Source organism: Bombus pyrosoma, linkage group LG4, assembly GCF_014825855.1.
Source record: "Bombus pyrosoma isolate SC7728 linkage group LG4, ASM1482585v1, whole genome shotgun sequence".
NCBI lineage: Eukaryota > Metazoa > Arthropoda > Insecta > Hymenoptera > Apidae > Bombus > Bombus pyrosoma.
This window is the reverse complement of record NC_057773.1, coordinates 3,492,624-3,513,066: the sequence shown is the minus strand read 5'-3', so window position 1 is coordinate 3,513,066 and position 20,443 is coordinate 3,492,624. Positions and strand designations below refer to the sequence as shown.

The window sequence follows — 20,443 nt, the reverse complement described above, 5'->3', positions numbered from 1 at the left end:
TTTTGTCGCGAGAATTTCCATTTTAGAGCTTTCGAATTTTAAACATTCAAATATTCATGGAAATTTATGTCTTGATGAACATAATTGAAGAAATCGGACCTCAGTAGAAATTCGTTCCACCTATTCAATTACTTGCATTTATATTTGCATGTTTCATGTTTTTGTATTCGTGTTATGTGCATATGTTTCTGCATCTTTAAACTTTCCATAAATGCATAACAATTAAAGACGAGAACTTTCGATATCTTGAATTTTATAATTTCTATTCCTTTTTCTATAATATAAGATTCAAAAATACATTTCTCGTATTTTAAAACATAAACATAGAAATGCTTGAAATTTTTATTTCGAGCGATAAGAATAAATTAAACTGAGCTGAATTTGACATATTAACGCTCGTAGTTATAGGATTGCCCTGAACGTAAAATAATGTAACATAATATAAATATAATGTGTCATATATGTAGATTTTTGCAAAAAGAAATAAACAAATATAAGTTTATAGAACTATCAAGATGCTACAAGTTTCACGATAACGCATACGAAACAAATTCAATTCGAAATAAAAAACAAAATTTTATTTGAATAAATTTAAGTTTGGAATAACTTCACATCGTGCACGATGTTTAAATTCCGATGTTTATTCCGTACTGTGAGAACAGGTATGAATCAATAATTTCATATGAATATTCATAGCTAGTGACTGAGTTTCCAGTGTTAGAAACGTGAGAAGGGACCGAATACTCGAGTTTAGGATGCAAAAGGAGAGAATATTCGGTGTTTAACGTAGCATTAACTGTAAGGATTACTAGTGATATTCATGGGAATTCTGAAAATTCTTAATATTTTCTCGTATCATATGCATCCATAAATCTTTATGCAGTCTAATTACTATTACTAGGTGTGCAAATTTTTGCATCGCCAAATTTTGCCATTTGATATTTATCAAATTTTATTAAAATTTCATCTGTTCCGATTCATGAAGATTCGGGACAAGGATCGAAACTCGATCTTGAAAATCTTGAAACCCGATACGAAAGGGTCAGAGGTGAGTAAAAGTTTCCTTATCAAATTTTTCTTGGTATTTTCTCTACTCCGCGATTACAAATGAATTACACTAAAAAAAAAAAAAAAAGTAAAGAACATTCAGCGGTAACAGTTTATAGCAGAAAAAGATAATATAACGACGTAATAAAATATCTTCTTGACGCGGAACGATCAAAAGTACAAGACGGTTTGAACCGTTAATTTTACATCGCAGCTTGAGGAAAGAAGGAAATTTTTAAATTGGAAATTAAAATTGTCCGTATCTTTGGTCAAATGTTTCATATTCAAGGTATAACGAACACTATTTAACAAGAATCAAGGAACAAGAATATGTAACGAACGAGTGGATTAACTTTAAAGCGATTAGATTTTGACGTATAAACGATTTTTACGAATCCATCATCGATTTTGTGGGGAAATATGGTTTACATTTATGAATTTTATTTTGTACTTTTATTATGTACCTGCATACAGATTGACGATATCGTCGAACAATAGAAAAAAAATAGGACGACGATTATTTCGATTTTGGTTAACCACATGCCGCACCGTGAAACGTAACGAGAATGAACACTCGGATCAAGAAATTGCACGTTGCTGATAAAAATTCTCTTTAATCGTAACGCAAACGCTCATTCGGTGGAAGTAAATTATTTTAAACGAGCACGTTCGAGAGGCTGATATCTCGTCTATTTCCACCGGAACTCCGATCGCGAAACCACGTGTTCGGAATTATACTGTATCGAACAGTAAAGAACGACGTTTTCTGTTTGAACGACGAATTGCTGGTTTCTCCCCTTAAACGGAGGCGGAAGCATCGCACGATGTAAAAACTCGGGCCACAGGGAAATTAAGTAATCGTTAAATCACTGCCAGCATCCGAAATGAACGTTTTGAGGCCGAAGCAGGGCTTCAATTACTGCATCACGAAATGACGGATAATTTCAGTTATACCGGGTCCTGGTATCGTTCCAAAAATTACGTGTATTACGAGCAGAAGACGTAGACCGAGATTACTCACCTTTATCCAATTACTCGTACACAGAGATTCAACGAGGAGAAAGTTGCCGCCTCCTTCTGACTTACCTCCTCTCTCTTTTACACTCGTTAACGATGCTTCGTGGTATGTAGGGCGCTTTACCACGCTACCTACTTGCGATGTGTCTGCTGGTAATGCGACTTGGAAATGGCAATTTCAATGAAAACTTAATTCTGTAATCTCTTACCTTGATAACTTGGAAAAGCTGATGTCTAATGTGGGTGACTCTTCGGTGAGTTTGAGATCGCGTATACACTATTCATAAATATTAGCACACTTAAGAGAGCTTAGGTAAACTTGAACAATCCTCGGAAAATTATCAAAATGTTTAAGACTGATCTGGTTTGAAACGTTAATTAAGCTCAAACTCACACTGAAACCCATTCACAAAAAGACCATTAGTCATTCTAACTCTCGGAATCAAATTACTCCTGGTAGGTCACTGAATTTCTTTTCCCAAAAAACCCTACAAAACCTTTTACCCCATCGCGTCCTATCATTGATCGAACTCAAACTCACGCCAAAACCTTCGGGAATCTCAGTCCTTGTCCAGAAGCAACGAACTTCGATGCAGATCTCTTGATTTCTCTTCAAAAATATATATATAATACTTCTTACCTGATCGCACTACATCGTTAGTTAAACTCAAAGACTCACTGAACGCCTAAAGAAGTCGCGCTCCTCATTCGAAAGCAGCTTTCGAAATAAAAATTACTCCCGACAGACCTCTCAATTTCTCTCGAAAATAAAAATTCCAAAAGACATCTATAAAACTTCTTACCCCATCGCATCAAAGCACGTAGGCAATTCGAAGGCATAGCAGTAATTATCATCGCGAAACTGGCGATTGCTATCTGTTATACGATGCGGAAACAGACTACGTCAAAAAGAGAGAGAGAGAGAGAGAGAGAGAGAGAGAGAGAGAGACAGACAGAGGGAAACACGGTTGAACCGCTTACCTCTTTGATCTTCTCGCGGCGCTGATTAGTCACATCATCCAGAGGTGGATTAGGCGGTCTAATGACGTAGGGTCCGGGTACAGAAATCGGCGGGGGTCCAACCGCGGATGGCTCGACCTGTCTATGCTTGAAATCCGGTCGTCGATCCTTATCTTCGGGTTTCGGCTCATCCTGGCCCGGGACCACGTTGCTCTGTACCCAGGCTGGATTTACTTGCTGTTCGTTTCGCTCTTCCGGCCCCACACCACGTTCGACGACGTTCGCCAAGTCGCGACGCGTGACGAACGTGCCGGTCAGAAGGACGATCAGTATCACGGACAGGAGTCCGCTGATCGCCAGCCTCTGCATCAGCCGCATCTCGTCCAGGCACTTGCTGCACTCCCACAAGCCGCCCGGAGTTGCAGATGTTGCGCTCGTATTGGCGGAGCTGTGTGTACAATATTATATCTCGCTAAAAAGTGATCTTTCGTCTCTTATTTCAGTTTTTTTTTTTTTTTTTTTTTGAGGGGGATATTTTTAAAGCGACTTTCAAACGTTATAAAATTATTGGTTAGAAAGTTTTTAAACTACAGCTGGTTGTAATTCTGGCAAAGTCCCCCTATCAAATATATGTCGACAAGGTTTATAGCGTGAACGTTAAAAGATCTTGTCAGTGATCGTGACGAATAATCAGAATATTCGTACGACTCTTTTATACGTATCGAAGTTTAGAAAGTACGTGACAACAGTTAAAAATATAAAATTGACGAATTATCAAGTACAAAAACTTAAGCGGGCGCTTGTAAACGTTGAACTTTCACTTCTCAAATCGACCATTGAACGAAAAAATCTACTTCGAGGAGAAACAAACGTCTTAAAAATTTCATAGTATCGAATGAAAATTGTCCGTGTACGAAACAGAAGCGAATTAGATTGTAACGTTGCGATCGCTCAACTTTTGCGATCGGCCGAAACTTTAACGCGACGTTTTCGTCGATATAATCGACGATTGGTTTTCAAATCGAAAACGGGGGTGAATGACGTGAAATCAGACGAGAGTGCGAACACACCGGAGGCACTTACTTGCGAGCCACCTGTTGTGGGTAATTCGAGCACCCTGACGAATGCTCAATGGTCGTTTTAAGTAGCCTTCAACGACGGCAGCCGCGCGTTTTCAGCTCGCGTCCCGCTGCTTCGATCTCATCGACTCGAAATTCTCGACAGCTGCGAAGAGAAATTCACTGTGTTCAACGAACAAACATGAACTATCAGAGAAATGGATCATTTTTTTCTATCGATTGCTCGTCGTTTCCTTGAGTTCGACTCGGTATTATCGCAATTCGTAGTATATCGTCGCGTTAAATGAAAGATTTCGTAAAACATCGATCTTTGCCGCAAGGTTTATGTTTTATTTTTTGGTTTTTCTATTATTTACATTTTTATTTATCGTAATGAAATTTTGTTTATTATAGTGGAATTCTATTTATTTTAGTTTTAAAGAGGATATAGCTTCGTGTGTGTGCTTTTCAGAATTTTTAGATTATTGACAGGCATATTGTAACCCAAAAGCTTTGGATTATAATTTCCTGGAACATTTATAATTGACGAAAACAGGTGAAATAAGAAACAATGTATAATGGTTCACTGTTTCCTTTCTTCGGTAGATCGATAACAGCTTTCTGTATAGTGTTCGATGTTTGTCTTTCATCTCTTGCTTTGTCATTGTGTTTTCTATTAATATCAATTTTGTTACCAAGTTAATAATGCCATAAATTCGTGACCAGTATTCGTAAATAGAAATTCTTTAATTCGTGGAAAATGCAATATTAATTATTATTTATCCCAAATTCAGCAAACAACTTCTATAAAAACACCGATATGAAGAAACATTTGTAATTACGAAATTATTCTAACGTCAACTAAAATAAGCCTCCATGGAGATTTCAAATGTTCAATAAAAAAAGGGACGTTCAATAAAAAAAATTCCTAACTTCAGCACAGATCAAAGTACGTAAAATCTGCTCCAAAGCGATGTTCTTTTTTTTTGGGAGAAATAAAGTAAGTCTCGTTATGAATTTTAATTTATTTCGACGAAAATCAAACGCGAAACGAAATGGAGTGTGCTCGAACAGGAATTTAAATAGGGAGAAATACTGAGATATTTAAAGACAATGGCAATTGTTAAGTGACGCGAGAGCGTAATTGCTCAACCATCAATGAAACGCATTTTCGTTTCAATATGCATTAAACGCACTTCGCGTTACGTGCAGTTTCAATGACACCGTGATCTCGATTAGCAACGGCCGATAATCGCATTTTCAAATTAACAAATCAGCCCTCGTTATCAATTAAACTTTTAATTAAGAACAATAGCGCCTACATATCCTTGCTTTCTCTCGACACGTTTGCCTTTTCGCTGCCACATCCATACGCTGTTTCGTCGTCGATCGATACGCGATCAGACTTTAATTGGAAATACGGCTAAAAGCAACTAGGAATTTTTATGAAATTATTATATAAATTAATCAGAAACTTGTATAATTATGGGATTAGAAATTACCGAATATTCAATTTTATCAATTTTAATTATACATTAGTTTCCTTCCAAATGTAGATACTATGATGTAATTTATTGCTAACGGATTGATAATTTCAGAGACAAACTAATATGTCTTTATTAAGCTTATAAGTTTGAAATTGTTAAATATTTAAATGATATGTAAATTCGGAACACGTGTCGAATTGAAAAAGAGATTTGTTGGGAATTTTAGAAGAATTGACAAGTATTACGTTCCTAATAGTATGAAACAAATTAACAGTCAGAGATTCTAAAATTGTAAATATAGTGACAGTAATAAATAACGAAGAAGCGTATGAAGCATCGAATAGATAAAAATGAAAGATCGTTTAGTTGGTAATCGTTGATATTGAAAGAATTCTTTATTAAACAAGTAATAGAAGATCAAAATATTCACAAATAAACTTTTAACAATTATTTACATTTGGACATCCAGTTTAACAGTCACAGTATTCGCATAGTAATCAATTACAGCCAACTACGTTAAACTGTATCATTTAGTGGAACTTTCGCACGACTACAAAAATTCGATATTACGAAACCGAAAGGTAGATCCTGATAAAGAAAAAAAAAATGCTACACTGAAAAATATTGGTCTGGGCAAATACTTTTTCCAATTGCTGTAGAAAACTGCTTCAAATGGTTCGGATATCCATTTAATAAAAACAAAAACAGAAGCATCTGCTTGTCCAATTCTTTCTTTAGCACTGCAATTGTGTCGTGCATTGAGAAACCATTGAAGAAACGATTGCCTTTCGATCGATCGGAGAATAGAACGAAGAAAAAGATAGAGGATGGACGCGATGTGAGAATCACAGAGGCACGCAAGCAGATTGGAGATTCCAAAGTCTCTGCCGAAACGTGATCACTGCATTTTTTATCGAGCCCGGGGCATCGCGAGAAGTTTCACCGGCCCTCCTCGCATCGAGAGCCCGCGCGCATTTTATCACCCGGTCGCTGCGGGCGTTACACCTGCAGATCCCCGGTTTTCTTTCCTTTTTGCGGCCCGGGACGAACCACGACGCTCTTCGATACTCCGTGTGTCCAGTACCCGGCTCCGCTGGCGATTCTCCCCTTCTACAGAATGTTAAATTTTGGAAATTTGCCTTTTATGAAGTCGATGATACGCGACGAATATGTGACAGGATGATTTAAAAAGCCGTGATATTTGTATAACTTTAATTCTGTCTCTTGTGATTTGTCGAACATTCGTTGTCGTATAATTTGTTATAATGCGAAAAAAGTGGTCCAATTTTGTGGATTTCTCTCGCAGGGACGCGATACTATCCATACGTTGAATACATGACAACGTGATTTAAAAAGCTACGATTACTTGTATCTGGTCTTCCGAAGATTTGTCGATTTATCATTCGTTAAAATATTAGGAAAGTAGATAATTAGAGTAGAAAATTAGGACGCGGTTGTGTACAATATGCGATAGTGTGATCTAAAAAAACTGTAATATTTGTATTATCTTTTTCTTTGATTCTTTGAATACTTCCAGCCTTATTGTTTCGGAGATTTACCGATTTATTATTTATAGAGATACGGGCATTATCATCCTTGCAATATATTAGAATTAATTATTTAATCATTGCAGTGGATCAAGGTTTTATGGGTCTACAGGTAAACCGGCAACGAGTGGCTCGTCCAGACACCAGAGTCTTTAAGGATTATGGAATTATTTATGAATAACTTGCGCTGAAGCAAATCGTTCGTTCAGTCGCTTACCATAAGGAATTCGCGAATAGATGAACGCGTAGTAAATCCAACACTGGAATTATTGAATAAAATATAAATACATTCTAGAACATTAGAATGGAACCAGTTTGCTATGGTAAAAAATTTTCACCTATCAAAAAGATCAGATTTTGAAACCTTCACGAAGCAGTTTACGTAACAAAAATGATTAAACGTTAGAGAATTCCTTTCAAGATGGATCAACGACGTTCCTCGTCTTATCCAGATCCACAATTACACGTTAATCGCGGTGATACCTCGATTAAAGCAACAGACAGCAGCTGAGAATCTTCGTTCCCCTTCGTTTCCCTGCAGGCGGTATGAAATGCACGGCGAACGAACGAAAACAGAAGCAAAATCGCGGGAAACGTAAATTGCATCTGCCCTTTGATATCTTATCGCGAGGCTACGCCAGCGGAACCCGTAATAATTAGTAATTGCCGCCTGGGGTTAATCGCCTAGTATTTCGTTTCTAGCAGTAGATTTCGTGCCACTCAACTATACATAGGATCTAATTGCTGCCTTCGTTAATTCTAAGATTTATATTCGCGAATTTATACTCCTTAAAATGTTTCCGACACTTTGGACCAATTATTATTGGGATCGGAATAATTGGAACATATCGGAATCTTTGCTGTAATATCCGGGCGTAAGTGTTTCAAAAACTTATTAGTTATTTCACGATCTCAATGTGGTGATTTGAAAGACTAATAGTTTAAATAATATGAAAATTATTTTCTCTCTGTGCTTCACATTTTCGATATGTAAATATTTTACAATCGTTGAATGATTTATAAGAATGAACGTGATCATAATCATGCATGGAACTCTCGCATGATTTGTTAAAAGATTACTTCTATTATTAGATAAAACTAAATCCAAAACGAGGATTTTTTTAATAACGAAACTCACACACAGTTTCTTTCGTTCGTACTGGTAAATAATTATTCGATGGTAATAAAATATTTATTACCAGCGAAAGCAATTTCTATTTTGTCTAGACCTTCACTGTTTGAAATCCAAGTAACAACAATCGACAACAATTTAAATTTCTACATTCCTCGAATATTTTCCTCTCCATAACGCATACACTATTAAAACTTGTCAATTAAACGTTCTACGTTTATGGAACTCTAATCGAAGCCGTATTCCTGTAGACAGCGCAAACGCTTAGAACGTATCAGTTCGCACGTGCTATCTCTCTACGTTTAATTATTTAGAGACCTAATTAGCCTCGATAAGTCGACTACTGTCGATAGCACGAAATATCGTGGCTACGAGTCCACGGGTATTGAATTCTGGGACACCAGGTCGGTGAATTGAATTCGAAGTGATGGTTACCACGATGGGTTGCTGGAATCGGATTGGAGTAGGTTAATACGCTTTCATAGCATGCGTCAGGTTGTGGAAGGTTTTCAACGTGGTCGAGATGGATATTTAAGTTGTTGTAAGTGAGGATCAGTGTTTTAGCTAAATAGTTTCATTGTTTCGTATTTTATTCTGTTATAGTCTATCGTATTTGTAATTCATTAATTTTAGTGTCGATCGTTTAATCTATATGCTTAATTCTTCTCTGTAGTAATTATTTATGTTCTATACTGTATTTAGCATAAACATTGAAATCGAACGTAGTCAAATTTGATTTCCAGCGTTACTCTACGTTGAAAAGTTTTGTTCGATATAACTCTCGTACATGAAACTGGAAGGGGAGAATTATAAAGAAAATATAAAATTACAAATTGCAAAATGAATCAATTTAGAATTTTTTATAGAACGAGACATTTTTGTTAAATCGTCTAACTTTTTATTTATCAATTGGTAGATTTGAAATCTGTTGAATATCATTTCTTCATTCATGGATCTCTGTCTCATTTCTATCGAAAATAAATTATATCACATTTATCTGTGCAAGAATTCAAATCCACCTGTTTAGAATAGACTTGTCTTTATTAGTCTAAAATATCATGATTATAGAAATTCTTAATTAAGCGCTGAAAGGTTAACTTCTTGTAAAATCTGGCAAATCCGAAAATCTAAGTCAATGTACTGAATCTGCAGTTTATGTATTTACGCTTCAACGATGAAGACAATAAATCAATCGATCGAGAATTTTCCAATTAAATGAAGAAAATTGTACCGCTCCAATCGTTCAAAAATATGTGGATACAAAAGAGAGGAGAAAGGACGCAGCTGTTGGCGAAGAAAGCGAAGAATCGGAGAAAGGACGCTGCTGTTGGCGAAGAAAACAAAGAATCGGAGAAAGTAGCGGAGGCTGCAAAGTAAACGCGGTAACAACGGTAGAAAATTATGAAACTCGTGTAAACAGGACTTCCAAGGATTCGAAAGGAGTGCACGAGTAAAGATAAAAGAAGAAACGAAACTGCAAAGCTCGGTAGGAAGTCGGAAGAAATTGCGGAAGAAAACGGAAGCTCGTGCGAAGCAACAAAAGAGGTAGACCAGGGGAAACAAATGAAACCCGGAGAGTATCTGGAAAAAAGAGTATGCGAGGGAAGAACGACGAAAGACAAAGGACGAGGTATTAACGAAAAAGAAAAAGAGAGAAAAGAAGAAAGAAAAAGAAAGGAAGAGAGTAACAGAGGGACAGAATAGTCGGATAAAAAGATGGGAAATGGAAAGAAAAAAGGTGAGAATGAAGAGAGTCGGTGAAAAAAGAAAAAGGAAGAAAAAACAAAAGGAGAATGTTGTATGAAGGAAATAAGGGCGAAAGAAGAGGAGACGGGAGAGGGAAAGAAGATAAATCGTCGAAGGTACACTCGGTAGCCAATAAATCGTGCACCGGGGCCCCGAGGTTACCAAGATTGCTACGTGTCACATTCTTGCGGAAAATTGGACCGGTGGAAGTACTTTAAAGCCAGGCAAATTCGCGTCGCGAATGGACACGTACGTGGACGTGCTCGACCACCCAACAATCCCGAAAAAATTTCCAGGGAAATGCCATTTCCCTGGTGTTCCTCTTCATTTTTAAATCCTCCATCACTAGCGTTCGTGCACCGATTCTTGTTACTTGTAATTACTTCTCGTTTATTCTTGCTTTTCCATCTTTTTGCCCTTTTTATTTTCTTTTTATTTTAGACAATATCACGAACAAGTAAGAATTTTTATTGCAAGTTTGAGGTGATCGAAAATAGAAAAATATATTAGTCGAAATAGTCCAGATTCGAATCTTACTTGTTTATTACTGCAATTTGTGATCTTATCTGAAATATTGTTATGACGATGGTTGGATCTACGAAGAGCGATTTTGGTTCATAATCGCGCTATTTAGGGTACTTCTACTCTGTAAAAACTCTGTAGAGTTGCAGTAAAAATTGCATATTAATTATATTATATCGCTGTACTTCTATTCTGTTTCAAAAAATATACTTCGATTTAGCTATATCTACGTTGCATTAATATTTTAATTAATATATTCTCTACTTCGTGGTAATATGATATTCGAACATAAATCTGAAACAGAATCTATAACTACCAATTCGTAAATCGCGTAAATCTTGGAAAAGGGAAATGTAATTTCGGTCAATATGGCATAAAAATATTATCAAACTCGGTTTGCTGGACACGCTAAATGAGTGAAAATTCATGGCGAATAACGGGATTGAATGTTTCACCCACGGGATTACCGAGAACGAATTGCGAGAACGAGTCAATGCCCTTTTCTACGCTTCTCTCTGGGAAATGCAGTTAACTTAACGAGCTTGCATCAACGCGACCAGAGGAGGAAAGAACCGTGTTCTCTTCGATCGGTATCGAAGAACGAAAAGTAATAAGAATAAGTCGCTTAAAATCGCAAATTGCAGGAGTTTAAACGTTTTTACGTAGACTAAGAAACTGCGCGTAATAAGGAACACCCTTTTCGTCCCTTTCGTTCTCATCTTCTCTGCTTTTTATGCTTCGTGATCATTATTCAGATAAAATCAAAGGAACGTCCTGTGAAATGAAGTGTTAATAGCAGAGAATTAGCATCGAAATATCAGATGAAAAGGGGTCAAGGCATACAATTATATGCTAAAAATACTTTCTTAATTGTTGAATATATAATGCTATCAATAAGAATATTAATTTGACAAGAGGACAGTCAACACGTTTATCAGATAGTATTATGCTAGAATTTGTACTTTCGTTGAAACGGAGATTTCCACGGCCGATGAGAAACAATCAAGCTGTCTTATTGCAGGAAGGATAATTACTTTCAGGTAATTGCCTCGCGAGAACGAGAATAAACTTTCTTGAGTTATTTTTGAAGCGTTCCGCGATTAGAAAGCAATTAATCACGCAACGAACACTCTAACCGTACTGCAGTAGTAATGCAAGCTCGAAGACGTTATCAATTATTTATATCCTCCTCCTTCCTATAGAGTAATCCATCTTTACTTTCAAAGTTGCTACTACCTTTACCGTGTTATTGAATGTAACTGAATACAATTCTCACAATTACGAGAATAAGCTTTTAAACTCTTCTCTAAGCCATTTCAGAAGCGTAATTAATAATCGATTAATATTCTCTATTGACAAGTGTAAATTTGTTTACTTATTATTTATAAATTCGGAGAAGTCAACAAATTTAGTTATCGACAAAAAGCCAAAGTTCCAATTTACAGAATCGTTTTATCAAACTGTGTTACAAACGTTATATAAACTTTATTATTTGAATGCTATTTTGATACATTTATCTACCTACACCTTTATTATCGATATAGATACATACGAAACTGTCTTACAATCTTATACAGCTACCTTTTCAAAAACGAAAACAAAGAATTTCACTAATCTTCTTTCTTCCACTTCAGTTCCTATTTCAACTCTCAACCCGTTCCCACGCGTAGACACCGAGCGTTCGAACTCTCCTAATCATCAAAGAGAAATCGGAATTCGGAGCAACCAGCTCCAAACCCTCGCAAACCTTGGCAACAGACCATAATCCACTTTGGTAGCGTTTCGAACCGCCCTCCAACGAACTCGTTCGATTCGCGTGTTCCTAGAAACTCTCACGCTCTCGCAACCATCCGTCCAACGTCCCGTCACCGACTCGGCGACCCTTAATTAGATTCACCGAGAACGTCGGATAAGATCTCATTAAAATTCCATCGCGGCATCTGTAGCAGCGCAATGTTCGAAGGTCCGCGTTCGTTCGTTCACTGGCTGACGCATGATAATGCGGTTTCTCCGGAGGGCAGCGGAATGCAACACGCGAACGAAGCCTCTGCAAGGACAGTTCCGTCATTGAAGAAAGCATAGAGGAGCTTGCCGAAGAAAGAGAAAGAGAAAGAGACGAAGAAGAAGGAGACGCACGAATGAAAGAGAGAGACGATGAATACCGGATACACGTGCTGCCTTATCCGTAATGAAACTGTTGCTCTTCGTGGCAGGTAATTACCGTAATCTCGTTCCGGGGGAATTGTAGCAGAATTTTTACCGAACTCGTTGCGACGTGCACGCGTTTGTTCCTGATTAAAGCCCTGTACACGCTTGCTCAACTTGTACTCGCGATGTTATCCGCCAGAGTTACACGGTTTGGTTAAGTGGAGGCTGAGGAGTGTCGCGCTTTGCTGGGAGTCGATGTTTAGGATTCGGAAGGCTGAGAATGATTCTACGAGTATATAAATGAGGATTAATTGTAACGGAGAGAATGGCAGTATCGTTTGGTAGCGATCACACAGTTAACGTAAAATCTCCTTAAACTCTGTACTCGTTATAACGTACGTGACATTTATGTGTTTCATTTTAAATGTAAAAATATATGATAGTACTGCGACGAAATGTAGATGCTTAAAGGGAAACAAAAAAGCCGAATAAATTTATAAAAATCATATTTCTACCAAATGCAGGTTGTAACCTACATTAATTTGAATTAAACGCGATAATAAACAACTTGAAATAAATATCTACGTACGAGTAGAAATGAGAAGAATGTATCAATAAATAACGCTTTTAAAATTTCGAAAAGTATCGATTCGTTATAGGAGCGAAAGTTAGCGATTACAACAGAAGAGATTTCGTTAAAATTTCAAAGCGGTACGTACAGGGGTTTCGCAGACAGTGTATTGCGAAATGAAAGAAGTATTGGAATGGCGAAGCATGTTCACGCACTTCGTGACGTTAAAGATCCTTTGATATACCGTAGCCTTGTTGTTAATCGGCTTTCGCTTTGATGTTGCTCGATGAAGTTGCAACTTTTCACCAAAACTGTCGTCACGAAGTTGCGAACTAGCGAGTTGCTTTCCTGAGCTACGTAACGAACATATACAGAGCTTAATAATAGCTAGAATATGTTCCACGTTACTCTTCAGATGAACTTTTAAATTCCATGTTTTGCGAAAGATCGTTTTAATACTGTCAATGTTGCATTTTACATGACTGCAACATTACACAATTTTGCAATATTTTTATTTCTAACTAAGCTACGTATTCTTATAGAGTCGAGGTAAAATAAATTACAAAAAGAAGTTTGTTTTTTCTTCGTTCATAAATTCCTCTTTTAAACCAATTCAACGAACGTCTAATCACGAAGCAGCGAGAAAGTTGGCGAAACTCTTGTTCAGGGAAAGGTATGCAAGAATACTAATGATGGACTAAGAAGATCGACCCAGTTTTTCACTGAAATATATTAAGCAACTCGATAGATCTGTTCTATAGAGCGTTTCACGTGGCTATTTCGAAAACTGCCCCTTGACTTTCGTTTGTAAAAATTTTAAGTATTTAAATATAAAACATTTATTTAATTACTTGAAATAATCATTTCCTTCCTTTACGCGCTTTCTATATCCCAACTTATAAATATTCCCCATAAACGACAACAAATAGTATTTAAAAAAAAAACTCGAATCTACATTGTTGGTCGCAAGTACTATCATCGATCATTTCTATATTTAATACAAATTAAATATTTATTACATATCGTGAATCTACCCTACCATTTCCATCATATGCGTATGGTACAATGGAAAATAGTAACAGCACTAAAATTTGATAGAATTTTTCGACAAATATAACCAGTAGACGTCCTAATAAATACTCATGGCCAGTAGTGTGCATTTTAACCTATCGAGTCTGTATCTCATCCAACGAAAGAACCAAATCGAGAAGAGATGCGCGAAAACATGATGTACCTTTAGCAACACATTTTTTTCTGGGTGAAGCCACCCTGTCGAGGCGAGAGGGGGCGAGACATGCCTCGCGGAGACGGGAACTTTCCACTGGTGTAACAGTGACGGGCTTTTTGATCTTATTACTCCCGAAGAAGGAGCGGGCCGATCTCGCAAAAGGTCGTATCTGCCGGCGCATCGAGCTGGATGCGGCGCTTGCAGCTTCTCCGCGGCAAATTACGAGTCAACGGAAAAAGAAGAAAAGAAGGGAAAAGAAATAAGGAAAATGAAGAAAGGGCCATAAGAAGAAAGGGGATAAGAATCAACGAGGAAATAACAAAGGGTTAAGGCGTCGACGAAGGTGGAAGTACTAAACAAAAGTGTCTGAGAGGAGCAAAAGTGTTTAAATGTATTTTATTATCGGGAAGAAGTGGAAATGGAAAGAATTGCGGGTTGTTCGAGCGGAAAATGGCGAGTTGTAAAGATGGCGAAGAAACGGCGCTGGGTTGGAAAAGAGAGACGAAGATGAATAGAAAACGAGTTAGGAACTTGGTAGTGGTAATTAAACGCGCAGGATCTGGCAAAAAGGAGATCAGGTAGGAAAAGGTTTGCTGTTGTGGAATTATCCAGGATAAGCGACATGTTGCAATTCGTTGGAATATTTTACGTACGAGCTGTTAAAATGTAGTTCTACGGTGCCTTTTAAATTATGGAGGAAAGAATGGAATTTTGGTGTTGAAATATTTTCAAAGTACGATGACGTTAAAACGTGACGGCCTTTTATAGTATCGTACTTTTAGAATTATGAAAGTTAAGGGATGAAATGCAATTTTACTACATTTCGTTGAAATATTCTGCAAGTACAAGCTGTTTAATGAGCTCTTTGTGTAACGAAGGGCAAGCAATAGCTATTGAGATCGTATTAAACATTTAAATACTACAGACTACTAAAACGAGACTTGTATATGATTCTTGTTTCAAATTTGGATTAAAAAAGGAAGTGTAGAAAAGCGCTCTGAAAGGATGTTTAAAACCGCTGAGGTCAGAAATGAAGTGAGAATCTGACTATGTAGAGAATGAATTGTATGTTGGAATAAGTTTTACGAATGTTTCGTTATAACGACTTTTCCTTTGATCGTAGAATAATACGCTAATTGTTTAGTCTTAGATAAAATATATCGAATAAAGACATAGAGGCGTATAGAACTTTCGTGCAACGAAATAAAAGTACTTTCGTAGCTGAAAACAAACTGCTAAGGAGAATCCCAACGTCACAAAGAAACAGAAAAGGAGTAAAAGAGGTCGGAAAATCGTCGGAAAAGCAACGTAGAGATAATAACGGTCAAATGAAACGTAGCTCTTCCACGAAAATAAGTGACAGCTTAAACGAGTAGTATCTTCTGTAAAACACTCATAAAGAAAGGCACGATAAAAGACAAGGTAAAAAACCAGTAAGCACTATCTCTTCTAAAACAGATCTATTCAACATTGAAGCAGAAAGAAAGTGTATCATAAACTGAGAGAACATTGACAGATATAAGTTTGTAGACTTTTAGCGAGACCCGTATACTTTTTACAAGACGTTCAAGCATAAAGCGAAGATAATAGATCGAGAAAGAAGGAAAATAGGGATAAAAGATGAAAATATAAAAATTATACCATGCGGAATATTCCGTTTTATTGTAAATCTTTCCTCTCTTCAATAACTATACTTTTATTTTTCTAGATGTCATCATACGTTTCTTTAGCTTTTTTATATATTTTTCCCTTTTTTAATTTATTTAGTTTCTTTATTTAATTTCTTTAATATTTACGTCCATAAATGTACGTTTTTATCAACACAATTCAAAGAACGAAAGCTAGGTAGACATTCGTTTTTCCTACCATATATTATAACGTACGAGTACTTTGAATAAATGCTATGCAATTTTGCATCTTCAAATTTTCCGCAAATCCATAAAAATCCTCAATCTGCTGTATCATAGTAAAACAACGAAACATGTTACAACAAATATATTACATAACAAAATACTACCAAAACTTATCGCTATTCCTTTACTTTATCCCACTAAACCTATTCCACAAAACCGTAAAACGTCACAAAAAAAGCGACTAAACAAGAATAAACAATATGCAAGAAGAAGGAGAAACAATTTCGTTTAAACTTACAAAAGCGTCCATATGGCGAACAAATAATCAAGAAGAAGCGCGAAAACGCGTCATAGATAACTGGATAATTTCGAAGCGGATGAAAAAATTGGTTATTATCGATGGGAAACGAGCGATCCATCGACTTTGGATGTTTGAAAGGCGGCTAAGGCCGGTAACGAAGAGGATGAAGAAGAAAGGGGAGGACGAGGGGGTGTGAGAGGACCAGAAAGTTTACGAGAAGACCGGAGCATGAACACGTCAAGGTGAAGCCTGAGGCGTCTTCGACGGTTATCATCCACCTGGAACACGGTTGTGTTCGCGTAATACGTGTGCATGATGTGAACAGAGCGCCCGGAAGATGGATAAGGAAAGGAATAAAGGGGAGGAAGCGAGATCGAGAGAGAGGATGGACACAACGTGCCTCGATCTAAATACCAGGCATTAAAGCCAACTATAACGCTCTTTGAATCTCGATTATCAACGATTCCACCTTCGAGATATATTGCCTCGATAGAGATCGAGCCTTGTGAAACATCCCTCGATGGAATCGCCAGCGTTTTACGTGCCGTGTGACGTCGAGCAGGTGGAAAACCAGTTTTTCTTTTTCATTTGTTAAATACACAGAACTAGTGTTCTGAATTGCATTGTTGAGCGTTAATTTGTCTGGCTGAAAATCTTAATGACGTATAGTGACTATGGAATAGAAAAAGTAGTTGATACAGCATTGTATTTGTTACAATATTTATGTAGTAATTGATTAGGTCTAAGTATATTAAATTTTGTATCAGTCGGTAGTAGTCTCATGTAACTACGAAGATTTGATACTATGAAGATGAAACATGTTGATGAGTTGTGTCACTTTTTATTGTTGTTATGATACGATTTAATTTTGAACGTGACAAGACATCTTTCCAAAAAATATTTTCTAACGATAACCAGCACGTTTGATAATAGTCAAAACAATCTTTCTTCGAACAGTATGAACAGGAAGGTAGTCAGAGTTCATCGGAGAAGTATACGCAAGAGCGTGGACCGATGTCAGGTGACGAAAATGGAAACCAGGTACATCATTTGGTTGTCTAGCGTATTGTGGCGTGTCATGTCGTCGGCGAAGATACGGCAAGTTGTAGCCAAACTTCACGGTTTGTCGGCGTACAGTTGGTTACGAATGAGGCACGCGAAGCCACGTCCAACTGGTTTAACAAGTCATTACACAATTTGTCAGAGCAAGTTTCGCGTCTGGCGCAATGAAATTTTCGAATCCGTTCGAGCTTCGTCAACCTGTTCAGATGAAATTTCGTTTATCTTCAGGCAGAATAGCAAATCAAATGTTAACATTAGATGGAACGATTTCTTAAAGATCATTATTGAAATTACGTAAATTTACTTTATTAATTTCCTAATAAAACTTAAAGGATTAACTTGACGTAAGCCAATCGATTATTGTATACCTTATAGGCAAAGTAAATAGCAAGGTTTCGTTATTCTGAATTGTTTCAAAATTATCTTTGGACCTTATTCCTATGAATGTTTATCTTCATTCGAACAAAGTTCAAATATTTGACTTTTTAACGAATGAGCATTCATCGATTAGAAATATCGCGGTATGTCAGAATTTGTTGAAATTGTTAAAAGCTTAAAACAGTAAAAAAAAACTTAGCTTCCAATATAAATCGGTTTTAGGCTTTTAAAATCTGAAAAAGTTCTAACACACCTATCGATATTTCTAACACGTTATTAAAGTTTTTTCAACAAAAATAAAATTTGGGAGGAGAGAATTTCGAAAGTGAAATTTTGATCTTTTTCTTTTACCTACTAACAAACAGTATAAGATTTAGAATGTTACAAAATGTGATCGAAATTTACTAGAAGAAAGCTTGGAGAGAATCTGAAAATATATTTCGTAAAATTGGAGCCCGAGATTTTGTTGAACGATAAGGTGAATTTGATAACTGTATTATCTAGACGAGGTAAAAATACACTTGGCCGAACAGATGGTGGACCACATTTTATTGAATCCAATTTTCTTTGCCGTTTCTCTGATAAGGGGATCGGTCTCGAACAAATTGCAGCGTTTAGTTTACTGGTAAACCTGTTGTATCGAATCAGGTTTTCTGTTTCTCGCTCTGTCTATAAAAATCTACAACTATAGAAACTTACTTTAATTTACTGTTTATACGAATTAAAATGTATTTTATCTATTAAATTATTGTATTTATACTACTCATATGAATAATGTATTGTAAAGTTATTTCCGCAGATCTAAGTTGAAAATTCTCTATTATTAGAATTTGACTTACTAATTAAAATCTACGTCCTTTCAGTTATTTTCGATTCAATTGTATTTGTACGAGTTAAACAAAACATGACAAAATTCTCAATGATACGCATGATTCGTATTCCTGCAAGCATTGCAAGGTCTTTTTGTTCGTTAAAACGAGAATCAGACTGAAAAAGATCGAAAATTGCATTAATGAGAATTAATAAGATTAACACAGATCCTAATAGTCTGTAATACTTTTACGCTAATCTACATCGAATATAAACCATCACTCTATTATCCTAACCGGCGATCTCGAAATTGTTAATTTTTTTTCATGAAAATTCCCATATTCCATAAATGTTTATTTCGGTAGCAGTGGTTCTAAACTTTGTCCACAACTGTACGTTCGTTCGTGCTTGCAAGCACGATGAAGGACTTGCTCGAAGACAATGCGGGTTACGTGTTAATCCCAGGATACCGCGTGTTTATCATGTCTGGTCCGAGTATCTCGGTGTCGTGGTTGGCTCTTTCAGGCGAGAACCACGAAACAACGACGTCACCAACACCCGGGATCGCTAACTTACGTCGTACGATTAAGTCAAGGACTTCTCCCTTCGGTCCGATAGTAGTAGAAACAGCGACTCGTCGTCGAGCAAGGAGTGCGAATCGATATCTGTGGTTACATGGTGAGACAGTAGAGCGAGACCGTATTTGGTCAGACGCGTATAAGATCATGGCACGTATACTCATACGACTGAGGTTTCTTCGAAATTTTCGAAATATTTTATTTTATGATATTCTCTTCGTTTTATAGGATGATCGTTTTATAGGATATAAACTTTTTCGTACGATATGTAATTACCAATTGGTATCGTTGGATTATTATGGATTATTAGGGTTGTAATAGTTTGTTCTATTTTAAATAGTTTCTAGTAAATAGTTTCTATTTTATCCTGTACTGTGTATCATCGTAATGCATATTGTATCATGTGAAGCACACGGTATAAATAGAAATGCTCTAAAATATAGTAATTTAATTTGAACTCTTGCAGATCATATACAGCTTAATGATAATAATCGAAGGTTAAAATCATCTTATGGAAAATGCTGAAACGCGTTCAATTTTTATTATTAAATTTTCCACTTAGGGTAACCTGTTTGTCAAATTGTATTACATAAATCTACCAATGTATAAGCAGTAACGTTACATTACCGAGATTCATTAATGATTAATAAATAAAACAGGAAGAACCTCGCCAATTCCCTTCCCATCGATCTTAATTCCGCGCATACAAGTCTCACCAATTGGGATTATCCCGGTACAAGCAACAACAATTCCTTTTATTTGCATCGTCGGGGGAACGTTGGTAAATTAAATTACGCGGAAGGAACAACCTCTTCCATCGAAAGCTTCTCTTTTTCCCATCTACGGTCAGACGATGTCTAGTGCATTCAATTTCTGCCCTGAACAAATTAGAACGACAAGACGTCCGAATTTTCGAACACGTAACGAATACCAGCCTTCCCATAGAAACTGTATTCTCCTAGCGTCTAAAAACTTTCTTCGCTGTCCTTAACTCTGCA

At 36.7% G+C, this 20,443-nt stretch overlaps 1 protein-coding gene across 5 annotated transcripts in view; it reads right to left on the bottom strand.

The window, feature by feature from the left end:
* The window catches only part of LOC122566840 (mannosyl-oligosaccharide 1,2-alpha-mannosidase IA), a 677,223-nt gene that overhangs the window by 141,781 nt on the left and 514,999 nt on the right, over window positions 1-20,443 (bottom strand). Inside the window, exons 2-3 of one of the 5 annotated variants that reach the window (XM_043724674.1) lie at window positions 4,108-4,248; window positions 3,046-3,472 (exon numbers count right to left, since the gene is read on the bottom strand). The exons of 3 other annotated variants lie outside the window; for them this stretch is intronic. In XM_043724674.1, coding sequence (XP_043580609.1) covers window positions 3,046-3,402 — 357 coding nt within the window. In that variant the 5' untranslated portion in view covers window positions 3,403-3,472; window positions 4,108-4,248. The remainder of the gene's footprint in view (window positions 1-3,045; window positions 3,473-4,107; window positions 4,249-20,443) is intronic. One more of the 5 variants, XM_043724675.1, reaches the window with a different exon arrangement.